Source organism: Oncorhynchus kisutch, linkage group LG15, assembly GCF_002021735.2.
Source record: "Oncorhynchus kisutch isolate 150728-3 linkage group LG15, Okis_V2, whole genome shotgun sequence".
Taxonomy (NCBI): Eukaryota; Metazoa; Chordata; class Actinopteri; order Salmoniformes; family Salmonidae; genus Oncorhynchus; species Oncorhynchus kisutch.
In genome coordinates this window covers 53,634,802-53,654,467 of record NC_034188.2, presented here as the reverse complement: position 1 = coordinate 53,654,467, position 19,666 = coordinate 53,634,802, and the positions used below count along the sequence as shown (strand labels likewise).

The 19,666-nt window shown below is 43.7% G+C and overlaps 1 protein-coding gene across 2 annotated transcripts in view; it reads left to right on the top strand.

Moving 5' to 3' along the window:
• LOC109905469 (G-protein coupled receptor 4-like) overlaps nucleotides 1-19,436 on the top strand; it is a 49,675-nt gene extending 30,239 nt beyond the window's left edge. For both annotated transcript variants that reach the window (XM_031790500.1, XM_020502855.1), the window contains exon 2: nucleotides 17,251-19,436. In XM_031790500.1, coding sequence (XP_031646360.1) covers nucleotides 17,782-18,906 — 1,125 coding nt within the window. In that variant the 5' untranslated portion in view covers nucleotides 17,251-17,781 and the 3' untranslated portion in view covers nucleotides 18,907-19,436. The remainder of the gene's footprint in view (nucleotides 1-17,250) is intronic.
• The last annotated feature ends 230 nt before the right edge of the window (nucleotides 19,437-19,666 follow it).

Below are 19,666 nucleotides of genomic sequence, written 5' to 3'. Positions count from 1 at the left end.
TAAACAGAAATTAACTACCCACAAAAACCATGTGGGAAAATGCTACCTAGTATGGTTCCCAATCAGAGACAACGATAGACAGCTGCCCCTGATTGAGAACCATACCCGGCCAAAACAAAGAAATACAAAAACATAGAAAAAAGAACATAGAATGGCCGCCCAAATCACTCCCTGACCAAACCAAAATAGAGACATAAAAAGCTCTAAGGTCAGGGCATGACAGTACCCCCCCCCAAAAAAAAACTGCCGCAAAACCTGAACCTATAGGGGAGGGTTTGGGTGGGCATTTCTCCGCGGTGGCCAGGGCGTGACAGAGCTAGGCTGAAACACCTGCATTTTGGAGTTGCCTTACTCAAGATAGCAAAAAAGAGACCATGTTTGTATGCGGCTTTATTAACTAAATACATTGTTTGCAAACTTATATATGTCACGTATTATTACCAAGATAACATGCAAAACGTGAAATGACACTTCGCCACTGAGGAATAGTACTTCTACTCCAGTGTTTCACTGTCAACCTGAGTGTTTGGCCAACCACCACCTAGTTTCTGATGCTCCAGAACACATTGTAATCTTGTGTCTGAGTTAGAGCTTTCTCCCTATATTAGGTCCATCAGCTTTTGTTTTCATGGTTAAACCACTCTACATCCAGAAATGCTCACTGGGAAGTTCCTGTAACGTTTGAACTCTTTGTTAGAGCACTCTTTGTTAGAGCACTCTTTGTTAGAGTACTTAATCACAGTGTGAGACATGTGGTTCTATGGAAAAGTCTGGACTGTTATTCATTCATTATACAGGGTGACCTTCATGTGTCCCAATTACCAGTGTACAATGGCACAGACCAACAGCACTCTGTGTGAGTTAGGACATCATGATAACTTCTACACAAAGGTGACACCAAGATCGTGGTGGGGCTCACAATGACATTGTGAAATTAGACTTAGTTAAGTTGGGATCCATCGTTCATCAAGGATCCACATGAATGTTTTCAATTCGTTTCAGTTACACACTGTATTATGGTGTGAGAACACACTCTCACACAAACTATAGCTGAATATACACAGGGAAAGACGTCCTACATATACCCCCTTGACAATGGACACCTGTGACACAAAAGTAAACAAACGAGCTACAGACTAAAATCAGTTGAACGGAAATTACATTTGTAAGAGTGAGCAAAAAGTGTGAGCTAAGCACATTTATGGGAGCGGAGGGCAAATGCGCTGTGCATGGCTGCTGGGTGCGACAGCCAATGTGGCTGCTTCGTGTGGCGGGGCTTCGATAATCAAACGCCACGCTTTTGTGCACGATGTGTTCCAGGTTAGCACAGGCTCCCCTAGTTCTCCCTGCTGCTCTCACTGGAATCTAAAGGCTGCATGGCCAACAATGGCCAGTCCTCACAAACGACTGGCTAGCGTAACGTCCAATATGGCACAGGTTTATCCAGAGCACAATTCCATGTGTCATCCAGCCAATCAGGTCTCTGGGCTTGACTGACCAGGTATGAGGACACAGGACAAAACACCCCTCTGAGTTACGTCATACAGGCTGAGGCTCATAAGCCAAAAGCGAGCTGTTGGCAGATGTTGAACCTGATGAATGTCATCAGTACGCCTGCAACCTTCAAAAGACTATCGCAGGTGTGCTGATAACATCAGTGTGGTCACTGAGCCATGAAGGAAGAGTTGTCAACACAGTCTAAGTAATATAATAATAACACAGTCTAAAATACAATAATAATCACCAGGGTGTGTAACCTACTGGCTTCATTAAAGAACATTAATAGAATAACCTGTGCATGATTAACTTCAAAGTCAACCAAACACTAAGCATGTTAAGTCCAGTTTGTCCCAGGGTCAGGTAGAGGTCACAACTACATTATATTGTAGTTGACATTGCAGTGTTACGATTCCACCCTCGCATGCAAAAACTGAGATAAGCATTTGAAATTGACTGTAGGCACAAACCACATTCTTTAGTGTCAGTGTTCATATTTGTTTCCTAGAAAGAAACCAGATCAACATAAGCTTTAAATCTGTGAAAACTTTGAAACAAGACCTAAAATAACCCTAAAATAATGAATCGAACCTGTAAGGCCAACGAAACTCGCATGTTGACTAGCGTAAACATTCTAGGACACTGATTTCCCATGGAATAATCAAGCTGTATTTTAATTGGATGAACAGACAGACAGTGTACACAATGACTTCCCAAAAACCGCACATACAGCAACTAATTTGCATAACATCCAGGGATGCAAACTAGTCACCTTTCGGCGAAATGTGCCGTTTTGATTCCAAAATAGATGACCTACGTGATTCGTGTAGATCCGATGAGAAAAGTTTGGGTGAGTTGGGGATTTGGATCACTACTGGCTGTAAACGAGCGAGTGATGCATGTTTGGAGCAATGCTAGCTTAATGTAACAACAGAATGCAGCACACGGCTGCAGAAAGAAGAGACAACCAATTTATTAGTTACAGCATCAGCGCGCGCTCTGGAAATGAAGCTTGCCAGTTACAGCAGCCTGTTCCCTGAACGATAACGAAGGTGTAACATTAACTGAGAAGCCTGACCAGGGGGTGAGAATGTGATTAAGCGTACTTCATTTTGAAAGTTTGAGGTGAGGGAGAAACATTAGCCAACCTATATGATCAAATAATTGAGTTCATGATGTAAAAATTAGCTTGCTAATAAAGTCAGACAGCTAGCTAACGTTACAACATCAGATTAACTAACATTGGTAACATAACCAATTCACTATAGTGTTAACTATAACTAACGTGTTACGTTAGTTGCTTACTGGATCCTGGCAATCTGTGTGAAATGTTAACTAGCAAACCAACTAACCTGTTAACTAATGTTTTCCCTCTACAGTATGTGGTTAATTTTCAGAATGAGAGAATTAGGTCTAAATGAGGCGTTGCTTGTTAAACAAGTGTAGCTGGAGCTGGGCCTGGCTTCAGATGGATGTCACTATAGAGGTGAAAGGAACCTGTGTGTGTGTGTGTGTGTGTGTGTGTGTGTGTGTGTGTGTGTGTGTGTGTGTGTGTGTGTGTGTGTGTGTGTGTGTGTGTGTGTGTGTGTGTGTGTGTGTGTGTGTGTGTGTGTGTGTGTGTGTGTGAGTGGGGTGGGGTATATATATTTTTTTAACTCGGTGAGCGTTATTTTTGCACACATGTAGCCTTGTGCACTTGATCGATGTCTATAGTGGCCACTATAATAGAGCAAAAATAGAATGCCTGTTTGTTTCATTCTATTTCTACTTTAAGATGTTTTTTCCCCCAAGTGCAATATTCACGTGTGTGGTCACTAGTGTTCTGTTATAAAGGCTGTCATGGCTAACTGCAATATTAGTGTATTGTTTTTTTTCTCAAGACTTGAGTGTCAGTTGCAGTAAAGTCTAGGCAACAAATACCATTGGATTGCTTTCTTTACATTTTCTTTTAGCTGTGCGTTAGGTTCACATGAACCACTTTTTATTTTACACACAGAGACTGATCATGTAGATAATATTCTTTGTTGTTGAATTAGTTCAAATCTGCATTTCCCCCTAGCAGGGATTTTTTTTGCACGTTTCAGTGCAACAACAAAAAAGTGTCACCTTTTTAGGCCCTCAGCAGTTATCATCCCTGAACATTGTGTGATAGGCTGAGAGACTTTAAATTATGTAAAACATTACGTTATCCCCTTCTTAAACTGAACACACCCTGTTTAATAACCTGGACAAACACACAGAAAATACCCTCTGAGAAGTATCCAGCAACCAAACACATTCAGAATGCTTTGACCGTGTGACATCTCAAAACAGGCCTCCTAATAGTTATTTTGGGTCTAACCACCATGACCCATGTGATCTTCTCAAAGGAGACACTTTCTCTTGCAGGTGCACAGGGCAACTCGGTGTTCACATCCGTTTGTGTGGTATGAGTCTCTCTGTCATTGACTGAGCTTTCAGTCCTGACAGTGTCCCGTTCCACTGAGGTATTAATATCCCTTGGAGCCCACACTCTCACAATGTCCACCATCCTTCTCCTGAAGGGTAACCTAGGCAACATTGGTTGCTTTTTCCTCAGAGCATCCGGTTTCCTTGAGAGCTAGTATGACTGATTAGGCACAAATGAGTCAATGCTCAACTCAGTATCTTGTCCCGTGCCAGGGACCTCATGCTCTGAAACAACCCCAAAGAAAGGTTTGGGCCTGTTGTACTGTACCATGGCATGATAAGGTCCATTTAAGGTCCATTACACTGTACTACTTCATACAGCACATCTGACAGTTTTTTTTGCGATTTTGAAAGGATCTTTGAGTTTCTTTATCAGTTTGGGTGACAACCCCTTTTTCCTCTGGTAGTCTCTAAGTCAAACATATTCATTTTCCTCGTACCTCTGGGGTGTCACATTCAGATCAAAGTATTGCTTTTGTTTACCTGTGGCTTTTAGGTGATTTCTCTTTACAGCTTCCCTTACAGTGCTAAAATACCCTTGCTCCTTTTGCACATACTGAAAAACATACTGTTTCCCTTCGTTTTGTTGTGTTCCCATAACCACATCAACCGGTAAAGATATTTCAGTACCAAACAGCATCCTGTATGGTGTGAACCCCGTGGAAGATTGAACACTACTCCTGTATTCCATCATCACATATGAGAGTATCTCATCCCAATTTCTTTGATTGTCATCAACAAAAAGTGACAGGATATTGAGCTCTGTTCTTTCTTTCCACCAAACCACCTGATTGTGGGTTATACGGAGTGGTTCGTGTTTTGTTCATTTGTAAAAGATTGCACATCTCTCGAAAAAGAGTAGATTCAAAAGTTCTCCCCTTGTCTCTATGGATAGAGAGAGGAACGCCTAGATTCAACACAAATTCCTCTACCAGTTTCTTGGACGCTGCTTCCGGATTGGGTATGGCATATGCCTCTGACCACCGGGTAAAGTAATCTGACACAACCATAATGTGTTTGTTACCTCGTTCTGTCTCTGTAAACGGACCCATTAAGTCTACAGCTATCCTCTCAAAAGGGCGGCCTGTGACAGATCTCGTCATGGATGCTCTGGGGACTGGACCCTGTAACTTGCATGCAGCGCACGCCACGTAGCCCTTACACCCCTGCTTTATGGCTCTCTACCATCTTGGCCAATAAAATCTTGCTCTAATTTTACTGGTGAGTTTGTCAACTCCTAAATGGCCTCCTGTTCTATCATTGTGGATATAGCTACAGTTGAAATCGGAAGTTTGCATACACCTTTGCCAAATACATTTAAAATGAGTTTTTCACAATGCCCGACATTTGATCCAAATAACAAATCCCTGTTTTAGGTCAGTTAGGCTCACCATTTTATTTTAAGAATGTGAAATGTCAGAATAATAGTAGAGTGAATGATTTATTTCAGCTTTTATTTATTTCATCACATTCCCAGTGGGTCAGAAGTTTACATACACTCAATTAGTATTTGGTAACATTGCCATTGCCATTGCCATTGCCTTTGAATTGTTGGGTCAAACATTTTGGGTAGCCTTCCATAAGTTTCCCACAATAAGTTGGGTGAATTTTGGCCCATTCCTCCTGAGAAAGCTGGTGTAGGCCTCCTTGCTCGCACACGCTTTTTCAATTCTGCCCACAAATGTTCTATGGCATTGAGGTCAGGGCTTTGTGATGGCCACTCCAATACCTTGACTTTGTTGTCCTTAAGCCATTTTGCCACAACTTTGGAAGTATGCTTGGGGTCATTGTCCATTTAGAAGACCCATTTGCGACCAAGCTTTAACTTCCTGATGTCTTGAGATGTTGCTTCAATATATCCACCTAATGTTCCTCCTTCATGATGCCTCCTGCAGCAAAGCACACCCACAGCATGATGCTGCCACCCTCGTGCTTCACAGTTGGGATGTTCTTCGGCTTGCAAGCCTCCCCCTTTTTCCTCCAAACATTACGATGGTCATTATGGCCAATCCGTTCTATTTTTGTTTCATCAGACCAGAGGACATTTCTCCAAAAAGTATGATCTTTGTCCCCATGTGCAGTTGCAAACCGTAGTCTGGCTTTTTTATGGCGGTTTTGGAGCAGAGGCTTCGTCCTTGCTGAGCGTCCTTTCAGGTTATGTCGATGTAGGACTCGTTTTACTGTGGATATAGATACTTTATGTACCGGTTTCATCCAGAATCTTCACAAGATTATCCAAGATGGCGTAGCAGTGCAGACGTGGTTTGTCGTCCTCTCGTTTACTTTTTGTATTTTTCATATTTGTTGTATATATTTCAATGTATTTTTCAATATCTTTTCCATTTTTAAATTAAATATACCTTCTGGTAACCCGCCTCACTCAATGTGACAAGGATCCCCTATTTTTTTTAGACTTTATAGCGAAAATGTTCATTAGAAGCTAGCCATCAGACATTAACCAGCTAATTTGCTACTAGCTATTTAGTCATTGTTAGCCACTGCTAGCGGCCTTTACCCTCTACACAGGCACCAGGCATTTCTTAGCCTGTATAATACCTGCCAGCCTCAGACTGTTTTACTCCACTACAACGCCGGCTTCCTGCTGTAAACCCTGGACTATTACTCCTGATCATTACAGCTAGCTAGCTGCCACCAAGTGACCCAGCCCCGATGCTAGCCCTGAGCCAGGCGCATCTCCCGGCTAGCAAATTAAATTACTACAATACCTCTTTCGCCATCTGGTCCGGTCCCTTCGTCAACACGGCGCCCCGCCGTACCACCGAGACTGTTCCACAGACGTAATTCCATTCACTGTGCCCTCAACCGGTCTTTGCTGGACTTCGGAGTAGACGCTTCTACCCACCCCGGCCTGCTAACTCTAAATGCTGTGTCTCCCATGTGCTAGCGTAGCAACGACTACCCCGCGGCTTCCCTGATCCATCTATTGCTGTTCACTGGACCCTATGATCACTTGGCCACATAGCTGATGCCTGCTGGACTGTTCATTTATCACGGTACTCCACTTTGTTTACTTTTGTTTATCTGTCGGCCCTAGCCCTGAACTCAGGCCCTGTGTGTTGTTAACCGACCCTCTCTGCCCAGTCATCGCCATTTTACCTGTTGTTGTTGTCTTAGCTTATTAGTTGTTGTTGTCTTACCCATTGTTGTCTTAGCTAGCTCTCCCAATCAACACCTGTGATTGCTTTATGCCTCGCTTTTTGTCTCTCTCAAATGTCAATATGCCTTGTATACTGTTGTTTAGGATAGTTACCATTGTTTTAGTTTACAGTGGAGTCCCTAGTTCCACTGTACATGCCTCATATACCTCCTTTGTCCCACCTCCCACACATGCGGTGACCTCACCCAGTATAACCAGTGTGTCCAGAGATGCAACCTCTCTTATCATCACTCGGTGCCTGGGCTTACCTCCACTGTACCCGCACCCCACCATACCCCTGTCTGCACATTATGCCCTGAATCTATTCCCCCACGCCCAGAAATCTGCTTCTTTTGTTTTCTGTCCCCAACTCACTAAACGACCAGTTTTGTTAGCCTTTAGCCGTACCCTCATCCAACTCCTCCACTGTTCCTCGAGTGATGTGGAGGTTAACCCAGGCCCTGCTTGTCCCCAGGCACTCTCATTTGTTGACTTCTGTAATCGAAAAAACCTTTGTTTCATGCATGTTAACATCAGATGCCTCCTCCCTAAGTTTGTTTTACTCACTGCTTTAGCACACTCTGCCAACCCTGATGTCCTTGCCGTGTCTGAATCCCGGCTTAGGAAGGCCACCAAAAATTCTGAGATTTCCATACCCAACTACAACATTTTCTGTCAAGACAGAACTGCCAAAGGGCGAGGAGTTATGTCATACTTTCCAGGTCTATGCCCAAACAGTTTGAGTTTCTAATTTTAAAAAGGAATCTCTCCAGAAATAAGTCTCTCACTGTTGCCTGTTATAGACCCCCCTCAGCTCCCAGCTGTGCCCTGGACACCATATGTGAATTGATTGCCCCCATCTTTCTTCAGAGTTCGTTCTGTTAGGTGACCTAAACTGGGATAGGCTTAACACCCCAGCAGTCCTATAATCTAAGCTAGATGCCCTCAATCTCACACAAATGATCAAGGAAACCACCAGGTACAACCCTAAATCCGTAAACATGGGCACCCTCATAGATATTATCCTGACCACCTTGCCCTCCAAATACACCTCTGCTCTTTTCAATCAGGATCTCAGCGATCACTGCCTCATTGCCTGCATCCGCTATGGGTCCGCGGTCAAACGACCACCCCTCATCACTGTCAAACACTCCTTTAAACACTTCTGCGAGCAGGCCTTTCTAATCGACCTGGCCCGGGTATCCTGGAAGGATATTGACCTCATCCCGTCAGTTGAGGATGCCTGGTCATTCTTTATAAGTAATTTCCTCACCATCTTAAATAAGCATGCCCCTTTCAAAAAACTAGAAACTAAGAACAGATATTGCCCTTGGTTCACTCCAGACCTGACTGCCCTTGACCAGCACAAAAACATCCTGTGGCGGACTGCAATTGCATCGAATAGTCCTCGCGATATGCAACTGTTCAGGGAAGTCAGGAACCAATACCCACAGTCAGTCAGGAAAGCAAAGGCTAGCTTTTTCAAACAGAAATTTGCATCATGTAAGCTCTAACTACAAAATGTTTTGGGACACTGTAAAGTCCATGGAGAACAAGAGCACCTCCTCCCAGCTGTCCACTGCACTAAGGCTAGGTAACACGGTCACCACCGATAAATCCATGATAATCTAAAATTTCAATAAGCATTTCTCTACGGCTGGCCATGCTTTCCTCCTGGCTACCCCAACCCCTGCCAACAGCACTGCACCCCCCGCAGCTACTTGCCCGAGCCTCCCCAGCTTCTCCTTCACCCAAATCCAGATAGCAGATGTTCTGAAAGAGCTGCAAAACCTGGATCTGTACAAATCAGCTGGGCTGGACAATCTGGACCCTCTCTTTCTAAAATGATCCGCCGCCATTGTTGCAACCCCTATTACCAATCTGTTCAATATCTCTTTCGTATCGTCCGGGATCCCTAAAGATTGGACAGCTGCCGCAGTCATCCCCCTCTTCAAAGGAGGTGACACTCTAGACCCAAATTGTTATAGACCTATATCCATCCTGCCCTGCCTTTCTAAAGTATTCAAAAGCCAAGTTAATAAACAGATCACTGACCATTTCGAATCCCACCGTAACTTCTTTGCTGTGCAATCCGGTTTCCGAGCTGGTCATTAGTGCACCTCAGCCACGCTCAAGGTACTAAATGATATCATAACCGCCATCGATAAAAGACAGTACTGTGCAGCCGTCTTCATCGACCTGGCCAATGCTTTCGACTCTGGCAATCACCGTATTCTTATCGGCAGACTCAATAGCCTTGGTTTCTCAAATGACTGCCTCGCCTGGTTCACCAACTACTTCGCAGACAGAGTTCAGTGTGTCAAATCGGAGGGCCTGTTGTCCGGACCTCTGGCAGTCTCTATGGGGGTACCACAGGATTCAATTCTCGGGCCGACTCTCTTCTCTGTATTTATCAACGATGTCGCTCTTGCTGTGGGTGATTCCCTGATCCACCCTGATCCACCTCTATGCATACGACACCATTCTGTATACATCTGGCCCTTCTTTGTACACTGTGTTAACATCTCTAGGGTATGTGGGACGCTAGCGTCCCACCTGGCCAACATCCAGTGAGATTGCAGAGCGCCAAATTCAAATACAGAAATACTCTTTATAAAATCTCAGAAAAGATACAACTATTTTACATAGGTTTAAAGATTAATTTCTTGTGAATCCAACCACGGTGTCAGATTTAAAAAATGCTTTACGGCAAAAGCATACCTTACAATTTTTTGAGAACATAGCCCAGCAGACAAATCATTACAAACAGTAACCAGCCAAGTAGAAGAGTTACACAAGTCAGAAATAGAGATAAAATTAATCACTTACCTTTGATGATCTTCATGTGGTTGCACTCAGGATACATTCATTTATTCAATCAGTGTTCCTTTTGTTCGATAAAGTGTCTTTATATCCGAAAACCTAAGTTTTGTTCGCGCGTTTACTTCAGTAATCCACAGGGTCAAACGTAGTCACAACAGGCAGACAAAAAAATCCAAATTGTATCCGTAAAGTTCATAGAAACATGTCAAACAATGTTTATATTCAATCTTCAGGTTGTTTTTAGCCTAAATAATCGATAATATTTCAACTGGACAATAACGTTGTCAATATAAAAGGTAAACAAGAAAGGCACTTTCTCGGTCGCGAGAAAAAGCTCTGTGACACGGCAGGGTCCACTCATTCAGACTGCTCTTACTCCCTCATATTTCAGAATATAAGCCTGAAATAATTTCTAAAGACTGTTGACATCTAGTGGAAGGCATAGGAACTGCAATTTGTCAATGGATACTGTAATGGCATTGAATAGAAAACTACAACAAAAAAACAAATCCTACTTCCTGAATGGATTTTTCTCAGGTTTTCGCCTGCCATATCAGTTCTGTTATACTCAGACACTATTTTAACAGTTTTGGAAACTTTAGAGTGTTTTCTATCCAAATCTACCAATTATATGCATATCCTATCTTCTGGGCCTGAGTAGAAGGCAGTTTAATTTGGGCACGCTTTTCATCTAAAATTCCAAATGCTGCCCCCTACCCTAGAGAAGTTAACTAACCTCCAAACGTGCTTCAATGCATACAACACTCATTCCGTGGCCTAAACATTAGTAAAACCAAATGCATGCTTTTCAACCGTTCGCTACCCGCGCCCGTCCGACTAGCATCGCTACTCTGAACGGTTATGACCTAGAATACATGGACAACTACAAATACCTGGGTGTCTAGCTAGACTGTAAACTCTCCTTCCAGACTCATATCAAACATCTCCAATCCAAAATCAAATCTAGAATCGGCTTTCTATTTCGCAACAAAGCCTCCTTCACTCACGCCACCAAACTTACCCTAGTAAAACTGACTATCCTACCGATCCTCGACTTCGGCATCTACAAAATAGCTTCCAATACTCTACTCAGCAAACTGGATGCAGTCTATCATAGGGCCATCTGTTTTGTTACCAAAGCCCCTTATACCACCCACCACTGCGACCCGTATGCTCTAGTCGGCTGGCCCTCGCTACATATTCGTTGCCAGGCCCCACTGGCTCCAGGTCATCTATAAGTCTATGCGAGGTAAAGCTCCGCCTTATCTCAGCTCACTGGTCAACACCCACGTGTAGCACGCGCTCCAGCAGGAATATCTCACTGGTCATCCCCAAAACCAACAGCTCCTTTGGCCGCCTTTCCTTCCAGTTCTCTGCTGCCGGTGACTGGAATGAATTGCAAAAATCGCTGAAGCTGGAGACTTACATTTCCCTCACTAACTTTAAACATCAGCTATCTGAGCAGCTAACCGATCACTGCAGCTGTACATAGTCCATCTCTAAATAGCCCACCCAATCTACCTACCTCATCCCCATATTGTTTTTATTAACTTTTCTGCTCTTTTGCACACCAGTTTCACTTCTTGCACATCATCATCTGCTCATCATCATCTGTTCATCTATCACTCCCGTGTTAGTCTGCTAAATTTTTATTACTTTTCTTCTATGGCCTATTTATTGCCTTACCACCTCACTCTTTTTTAAATTTATTTGCACACACTGTATACAGACTTTCTTTTTTTCTATTGTGTTATTGACTGTACGCTTGTTTATTCCATGTGTAACTCTGTGCTGTTGTTTGTGTCGCACTGCTTTGCTTTATCTTGGCCAGGTTGCAGTTGTAAATTAAGGTGAAATAAATAAAAAAGGTCCTTTGCTGTTGTTCTGGGATTGATTTGCACTTTTCACACCAAAGTACGTTCATCTCTAAGAGACAGAACGCTCCTCCTTCCTGAGCGGTATGACGGCTGCGTGGTCCCATGGTGTTTATACTTGCGTACTATTGTTTGTTCAGATGAACGCGGTACCTTCAGGTACAATGCCTTGCGAAAGTATTCGGCCCCCTTGAACTTTGCGACCTTTTGCCACATTTCAGGCTTCAAACATAAAGATATAAAACTGTATTTTTTTGTGAAGAATCAACAACAAGTGGGACACAATCATGAAGTGGAACGACATTTATGGGATATTTCAAACTTTTTTTACAAATCAAAAACGGAAAAATTGGGCGTGCAAAATTATTCAGCCCCCTTAAGTTAATACTTTGTAGCGCCACCTTTTGCTGCGATTACAGCTGTAAGTCGCTTGGGGTATGTCTCTATCAGTTTTGCACATCGAGAGACTGACATTTTTTCCCATTCCTCCTTGAAAAACAGCTCGAGCTCAGTGAGGTTGGATGGAGAGCATTTGTGAACAGCAGTTTTCAGTTCTTTCCACAGATTCTCGATTGGATTCAGGTCTGGACTTTGACTTGGCCATTCTAACACCTGGATATGTTTATTTTTGAACCATTCCATTGTAGATTTTGCTTTATGTTTTGGATCATTGTCTTGTTGGAAGACAAATCTCCGTCCCAGTCTCAGGTCTTTTGCAGACTCCATCAGGTTTTCTTCCAGAATGGTCCTGTATTTGGCTCCATCCATCTTCCCATCAATTTTAAACATCTTCCCTGTCCCTGCTGAAGAAAAGCAGGCCCAAACCATGATGCTGCCACCACCATGTTTGACAGTGGGGATGGTGTGTTCAGGGTGATGAGCTGTGTTGCTTTTACGCCAAACATAACGTTTTGCATTGTTGCCAAAAAGTTAAATTTTGGTTTCATCTGACCAGAGCACCTTCTTCCACATGTTTGGTGTGTCTCCCAGGTGGCTTGTGGCAAACTTTAAACGACACTTTTTATGGATATCTTTAAGAAATGGCTTTCTTCTTGCCACTCTTCCATGAAGGCCAGATTTGTGCAATATACGACTGATTGTTGTCCTATGGACAGAGTCTCCCACCTCAGCTGTAGATCTCTGCAGTTCATCCAGAGTGATCATGGGCCTCTTGGCTGCATCTCTGATCAGTCTTCTCCTTGTATGAGCTGAAAGTTTAGAGGGACGGCCAGGTCTTGGTAGATTTGCAGTGGTCTGATACTCCTTCCATTTCAATATTATCGCTTGCACAGTGCTCCTAGTGCTCCTTGTGCTCCAAATCTTTTTGTATCCAAATCCGACTTTAAACTTCTTCACAACAGTAACTCGGACCTGCCTGGTGTGTTCCTTGTTCTTAATGATGCTCTCTGCGCTTTTAACGGACCTCTGAGACTATCACAGTGCAGGTGCATTTATACGGAGACTTGATTACACACAGGTGGATTGTATTTATCATCATTAGTCATTTAGGTCAACATTGGATCATTCAGATATCCTCACTGAACTTCTGGAGAGAGTTTGCTTGCACTGAAAGTAAAAGGGGCTGAATAATTTTGCACACCCAATTTTTCAGTTTTTGATTTGTTAAAAAAGTTTGAAATATCCAATAAATGTCGTTCCACTTCATGATTGTGTCCCACTTGTTGTTGATTCTTCACAAAAAAATACAGTTTTATATCTATGTTTGAAGCCTGAAATGTGGCAAAAGGTCGCAAAGTTCAAGGGGGCCAAATACTTTCGCAAGGCACTGTATTAGCAAATTGCTCCCAAGGATGAACCAGACTTGTCAAAAGAAATCAGCCAAGACCTCAGAAACAAAATTGTAGACCTACAATTTTGTTTCTGAGGTCTTGGCTGATTCCTTTTGATTTTCCCATGATGTTAAGCAAAGAGGCACTGCGTTTGAAGGTAGGCCTTGAAATACATCCACAGGTACACCGCCAATTGACTCAAATGATGTCAATTAGCCTATCAGAAGCTTCTAAAGCCATGACATAATTTTCTGGAATTTTCCAAGCTATTTAAAGGCACAGTCAACTTAGTGTATGTACTGGAATTGTGATAGAGTGAATTATAAGTTAAATAATCTGTAAACAATTGTTGGAAAAATTACTTGTGTCATGCACAAAGTAGATGTCCTAACCGACTTGCCAAAACTATAGTTTGTTAACAAGAAATTTGTGGAGTGGTTGAAAAACAAGTTTTTAATGACTCCAACATAAGTGTATGTAAACTTCCGACTTCAACTGTAAGTATCTCATATACGAGCTCATCTGGTACAACCCCTCTCCAGATTTATTTTATTTTATTTCACCTTTATTTAACCAGGTAGGCAAGTTGAGAACATGTTCTAATTTACAATTGCGACCTGGCCAAGATAAAGCAAAGCAGTTCGACACATACAACAACACAGAGTTACACATGGAGTAAAACAAACATACAGTCAATAATACAGTAGAAAAATAAGTCTATATACAATGTGAGCAAATGAGGTGAGATAAGGGAGGTAAAGGCAAAAAAACGGCCATGGTGTCGAAGTAAATACAATATAGCAAGTAAAACACTGGAATGGTAGATTTGCAGTGGAAGAATGTGCAAAGTAGAGAGAGAAATAATGGGGTGCAAAGGAGCAAAATAAATAAATAAATACAGTAGGGGGAGAGGTAGTTGTTTGGGCTAAATTACAGATGGGCTATGTACAGGTGCAGTAATCTGTGAGCTGCTCTGACAGCTGGTGCTTAAAGCTAGTGAGGGAGATAAGTGTTTCCAGTTTCAGAGATTTTTGTAGTTTGTTCCAGCCATTGTCAGCAGAGAACTGGAAGGAGAGGCATCCAAACGAAGAATTGGTTTTGGGAGTGACCATAGAGATATACCTGCTGGAGCACGTGCTACAGGTGGGTGCTGCTATGGTGACCAGCGAGCTGAGGAAAGGGGGGACTTTACCTAGCAGGATCTTGTAGATGACCTGGAGCCAGTGGGTTTGGCGACGAGTATGAAGTGAGGGCCAGTCAACGAAAGCGTACAGGTCGCAGTGGTGGGTAGTATATGGGGCTTTGGTGACAAAACGGATGGCACTGTGATAGACTGCATCCAATTTATTGAGTAAGGTATTGGAGGCTATTTTGTAATGACATCGCCGAAGTCGAGGATCGGTAGGATGGTCAGTTTTACAAGGGTATGTTTGGCAGCATGAGTGAAGGATGCTTTGTTTGCGAAATAGGAAGCCAATTCTAGATTTAATTTTGGATTGGAGATGTTTGATGTGAGTCTGGAAGGAGAGTTTACAGTCTAACCAGAGACCTAGGTATTTGTAGTTGTCCACATATTCTAAGTCAGAACCGTCCAGAGTAGGGATGTTGGACGGGCGGGCAGGTGTCATCTGTCTCATAGTTTTGACTCTTAACACCTTATTTTTCACATGTAATGCCCCCCACACTTGTTTGAAAGGCCTAAACTTTGGCTCCGATTGCAACTCCACAGGGAGCTCTGCTCTACCCTCTTTTTTTCCATGTCTTTAACTGGGAGACCACTGGGTCTCTATCCTGTGCTTCCAAAAGGAAAGCTGCATTTCTGGATCCTGCCTGGCTTGTTTGAGCTCCAGCTACAGGCTCAATGGTGACATCCTGAGGCTTGTTTACGATGGCTCTCAGATTGACAGTGGCCTCCTGTGAGACAGCTGTGTCCACACTCCATCAGCATTACTGTGCAGTCTCCCTGGCCTGTGGACGATATCATAGTCAAACTGACCCAGTTTCTCCAACCATCTCGCCAACTGTCCCTAGCCAACCTCAGTGAGCTGTGATCAGTTTTCAGTAGAAATGTCCTCTCCAGCAAAAAGTGTTGGAAACACTGCCACAGCAAGAAGCTCCTTCTTCGTATTTGAATACTTCATCTCCTTTTTTGACAGTGCCCGACTGGCATATGCTACTACTCTCTCTCTCTCTCTACCCTTGTATTTCTGGGAGAGGACTGCCCCCTATGCCTGTGTCACATGTTGGTATCCATGATGAAATCTAGATTTGGGTCCCGGGAAAGCCAGTATGGGGGATGTGGTAAGCTTGGACTTTTCCCCTTATCTGTTAACCTGTACAAAGGCTCCGTCATAGCTGCAAAATCTGTTATGAACCTCTTGTAGTATGACGCCAGGCCTAGAAAGCTTCTTGCCTCTGTCAGCGACTTGAGGCTAGGCCATGACCTGACTGTCTCTGTTTTCATAGGGTCAGTGGACACTCCCTCAGCCCGAGATGATGTGTCCCAGGTAGCTCACCTGCGACCTGAACATGTGGCACTTAGATGGCTTCACCTTAAGTCCTGCCTGCTCCAATCTGCTGAAAACCTTGTCTAAACGCTTCACATGCTCTTGGAATGTACGACCAAACACTATGAAGTCATCTAAGTACACCAAACATGTTGTCCACCCTAAATCAGACAACACCAGGTCCATGAGACGCTGGAAGCTGCTTGGAGCATTTGTCAACCCAAACCCCATGACCTGGAATTCGAAAAGCCCTCACTTTGTACTTTCACAAAATACGTTTTTCAACGATCCTCTGGGTGCATCTCGACTTGCCAGTACCCATACAAACACACACACGTACACATGGGCGTACTTGTGAACCGATGAGAATGATTTACATTTTTGGTCCCTCGCCACCATGACTGTGTAATTGTATCTCTCCTATTGTGGGTACTAACAGGAGCCGTAACGCTAAGCACTTTTTATTATGGCTTGCTGACTACGTGCTTTGTAACCCAGTTATTCTGCTGAATATCAGAAGGATCGTTATCATTGAACTGCATTTGACACGGTGACCATAGGAGTGGCCCATCCTTCCTTTCACAACAAAGACTAGCATGGTGTCTTTCATGGTCATAATTACTGTTCAAAACCACTGAATATTATACTACTAGGGATTGGTGTAGTTTCCATCAGAATTGGGACTAATTGGACCAATCATGACAGGTGGATTAGAAAGTACTGTCCCTTGTGTCCGTCTGTATTTCTGTTCAAGAAGGAGAACCTTGGACTGTGGTTACGGTGATTGCTGTGTTTTCATTAGAAAAGTAAATACTTTCGTATCAAATATGTTTTTATACTCTTGTGTAATGCATACACTATGAGTGAAAACATACGAGTGTGAGAGACTGTTGGTCAGACTGGAATGATCTAAGAATAAAAAATAATGGCTTCAATATGAAAACAAGCAGAGGCGAGGAGTATTGTAAGTTCAAGGTTAGAGTACATACCAGAAACAATAGGTACAGAAAGCTGATATAGAGTAAGGATCTGACCATTCAATCCAAGTGCATAAACATCAACTGTATGTGAACAACTAACTGGGTTGGAAAACTGAAACTAATTGAAATGGGCAATACACACTATCTCACACACTCTCCTTTCTTCTGTTTTAGATGGGCAGTGACGAAGAGGCCTGAGTTAACAGATCGCCTGCTGCTGCTGTGTGCGTGGCACGGATCGTCAGTGACAGTCTTGGAGGAAGGGTGTGTTCTTTGGCGTTTGAAGAGCTCTCATCCAGCAGAAGAGTTCTCATCCCCCTACACCCCATCAACCTCCCACCTCCCTCTCCACAGCTAGCGACAGACCTTGGACAATAATCTCTCCAAGATTTATGATGTCCTTGTGCCGGAGTGGAGGCCTGGCTCTTTGTTCATAAGAGGGGTTTTATTTCACCACTTTTTTTTTCTCTCATCTTCTTCCTCATTAGAAAAAGGTGTGGGACCAGCCGTGAAATGGGAAACGTCTGTTTTACATGTGAAGCCCATCTGGAGAGAAAGTGTGCTTTCAGGCCTGGATTTAAGGAATTACTCAACAACAAAAAGGAAACGTCACTTAACGGAATGTCGTTTTCCCTCTTTCCTTCTCATTAACAACAACATGTTGGATTGTCCCGTCCCTTTAAACGCTTAGTCACAAAATAAACAATGCACCTACAGAATATGAGGACAATGTGCAACATTTCCTTCTGTAATGTGGACTCGAAGATCGACCAGTACTTCCAGCCTACGCTGTACATCATTGTCATCGTCCTGGGCCTGCCGACCAACTGCATGGCTCTGTGGGCAGCTTACTTGCAGGTGAAGCAGAAAAACGAGCTGGGCATCTACTTGATCAACCTCTCCTTGGCTGACCTCCTCTACATCGGCACCCTGCCCCTATGGATCGACTACTTCCTCCAGCACGACGACTGGATTCATGGCCAGAATTCCTGCAAGCTCTTCGGCTTCATCTTCTACACCAACATCTACGTCAGCATCGCCTTCCTCTGCTGCATTTCCATCGACCGATACCTGGCCGTGGCCTACCCGCTCAAGTTCGCCAAGGTCCGGCGGGTGAAAACTGCCGTGCTGGTCAGTTCCGTGGTGTGGACCATCGAGATAGTGGCCAATTCTGCGCCACTCTTCCACGACGAGCTCTTCCAGGACCGTTTCAACCACACCTTCTGCTTCGAGAAGTACCCTATGCAAGACTGGGTGGCGGGCATGAACCTTTACCGGACCTTTCTGGGTTTCCTGGTGCCCTGGCTGATCATGCTGGGTGCGTACCGGGGCATTCTGCGGGCGGTGCGCGGCAATGTGTCCACGGAGTGTCACGAGAAGGCGAAGATCAAGCGCCTGGCGCTGAGTCTAATCCTGATCGTATTGCTGTGCTTCGGGCCATACCACTTGCTCCTGCTGTGTCGCAGCATCCTCTTCCTCCAGAAGCCCTGCGACTGTGGCGCAGAGGAGGACCTGTTTGCAGCCTACCATGTGGCGCTGGCGCTCACCAGCCTGAACTGTGTGGCTGACCCCATCCTCTACTGTTTTGTTAACGAGGGCGCACGACATGACGTCGGTCACGCGCTCACCACCCTGCTGGGTGTCTTCAAGCGGAACTCGCCCGCGCCAGCTGATGCACTGGCAGCCGGATCTTTCACCTTGGAGACACCACTGTCCACCAAAAAGCAGCTGGGCCTGTACAGCGAGGTCAAGGCCAGCACCTACAAGACAGAGCTGGTGGCCCTCAAAGAGGAGTGTCTTCAGATGACCATACTCAGTGTTAAGAAATGAACAGCCATCCTGATCCGCCATGAGAAAAACCCAAGACTATGAGGAAGTGGGTCAGTTTATGTTGCATAGAAAATGGGAGAGGTTTTATTATGTGTAATGTTTTAGCTGTTTTATTAGTTTTGGGGATGACACCTCATATTATGTACCTCATATGTTAAACTGTGATTGAAATGTGTTTGATATAGACAAATATAATCAAATCAAGATGGACCATGGGTACATTGTGACAGCCGTAAGAAAGACTATAGTATGTTCAGTGGCATAGATGTGATGCAATGTGAAACAAAGGATGTTTGCCATCAAACGGTTTCTTTCTCCTCCTCGTGATCTATAGTAGGTTTGTGTTCTAGTTGGGACAAGGTTATCTAACCATGGATTCGACATGTTTACATTTCTCTTTCAATGAGCTCCAGATGCCTCGTAACAGCTCCAAAAATCCCAAATGTGTTCTGTCAGCCGGAGAGTGAAGCACAATAATACTTGTTTTGTTCGACAATTTCACTGGGAAATAAATTATATCATTGTTTCAATTGTGTTGTGTCTGCTGTAACAGTACTTTGAACAAATATAATGTCAGGAAACCAAGGGGGGTCAACTTTATGGTTGATGTGTTGCCGTAAAAGCATTAGTGTGTTGACCATGGACCTGATAATAGTGGTGTGTCCATCTTCAATGTTCATTGTCATACTCTTGAAACTACTGTAGGTTGTCTTGCAGTTGGTGCCTATTTGAATAGATAGAATAACAAACACTTATGATT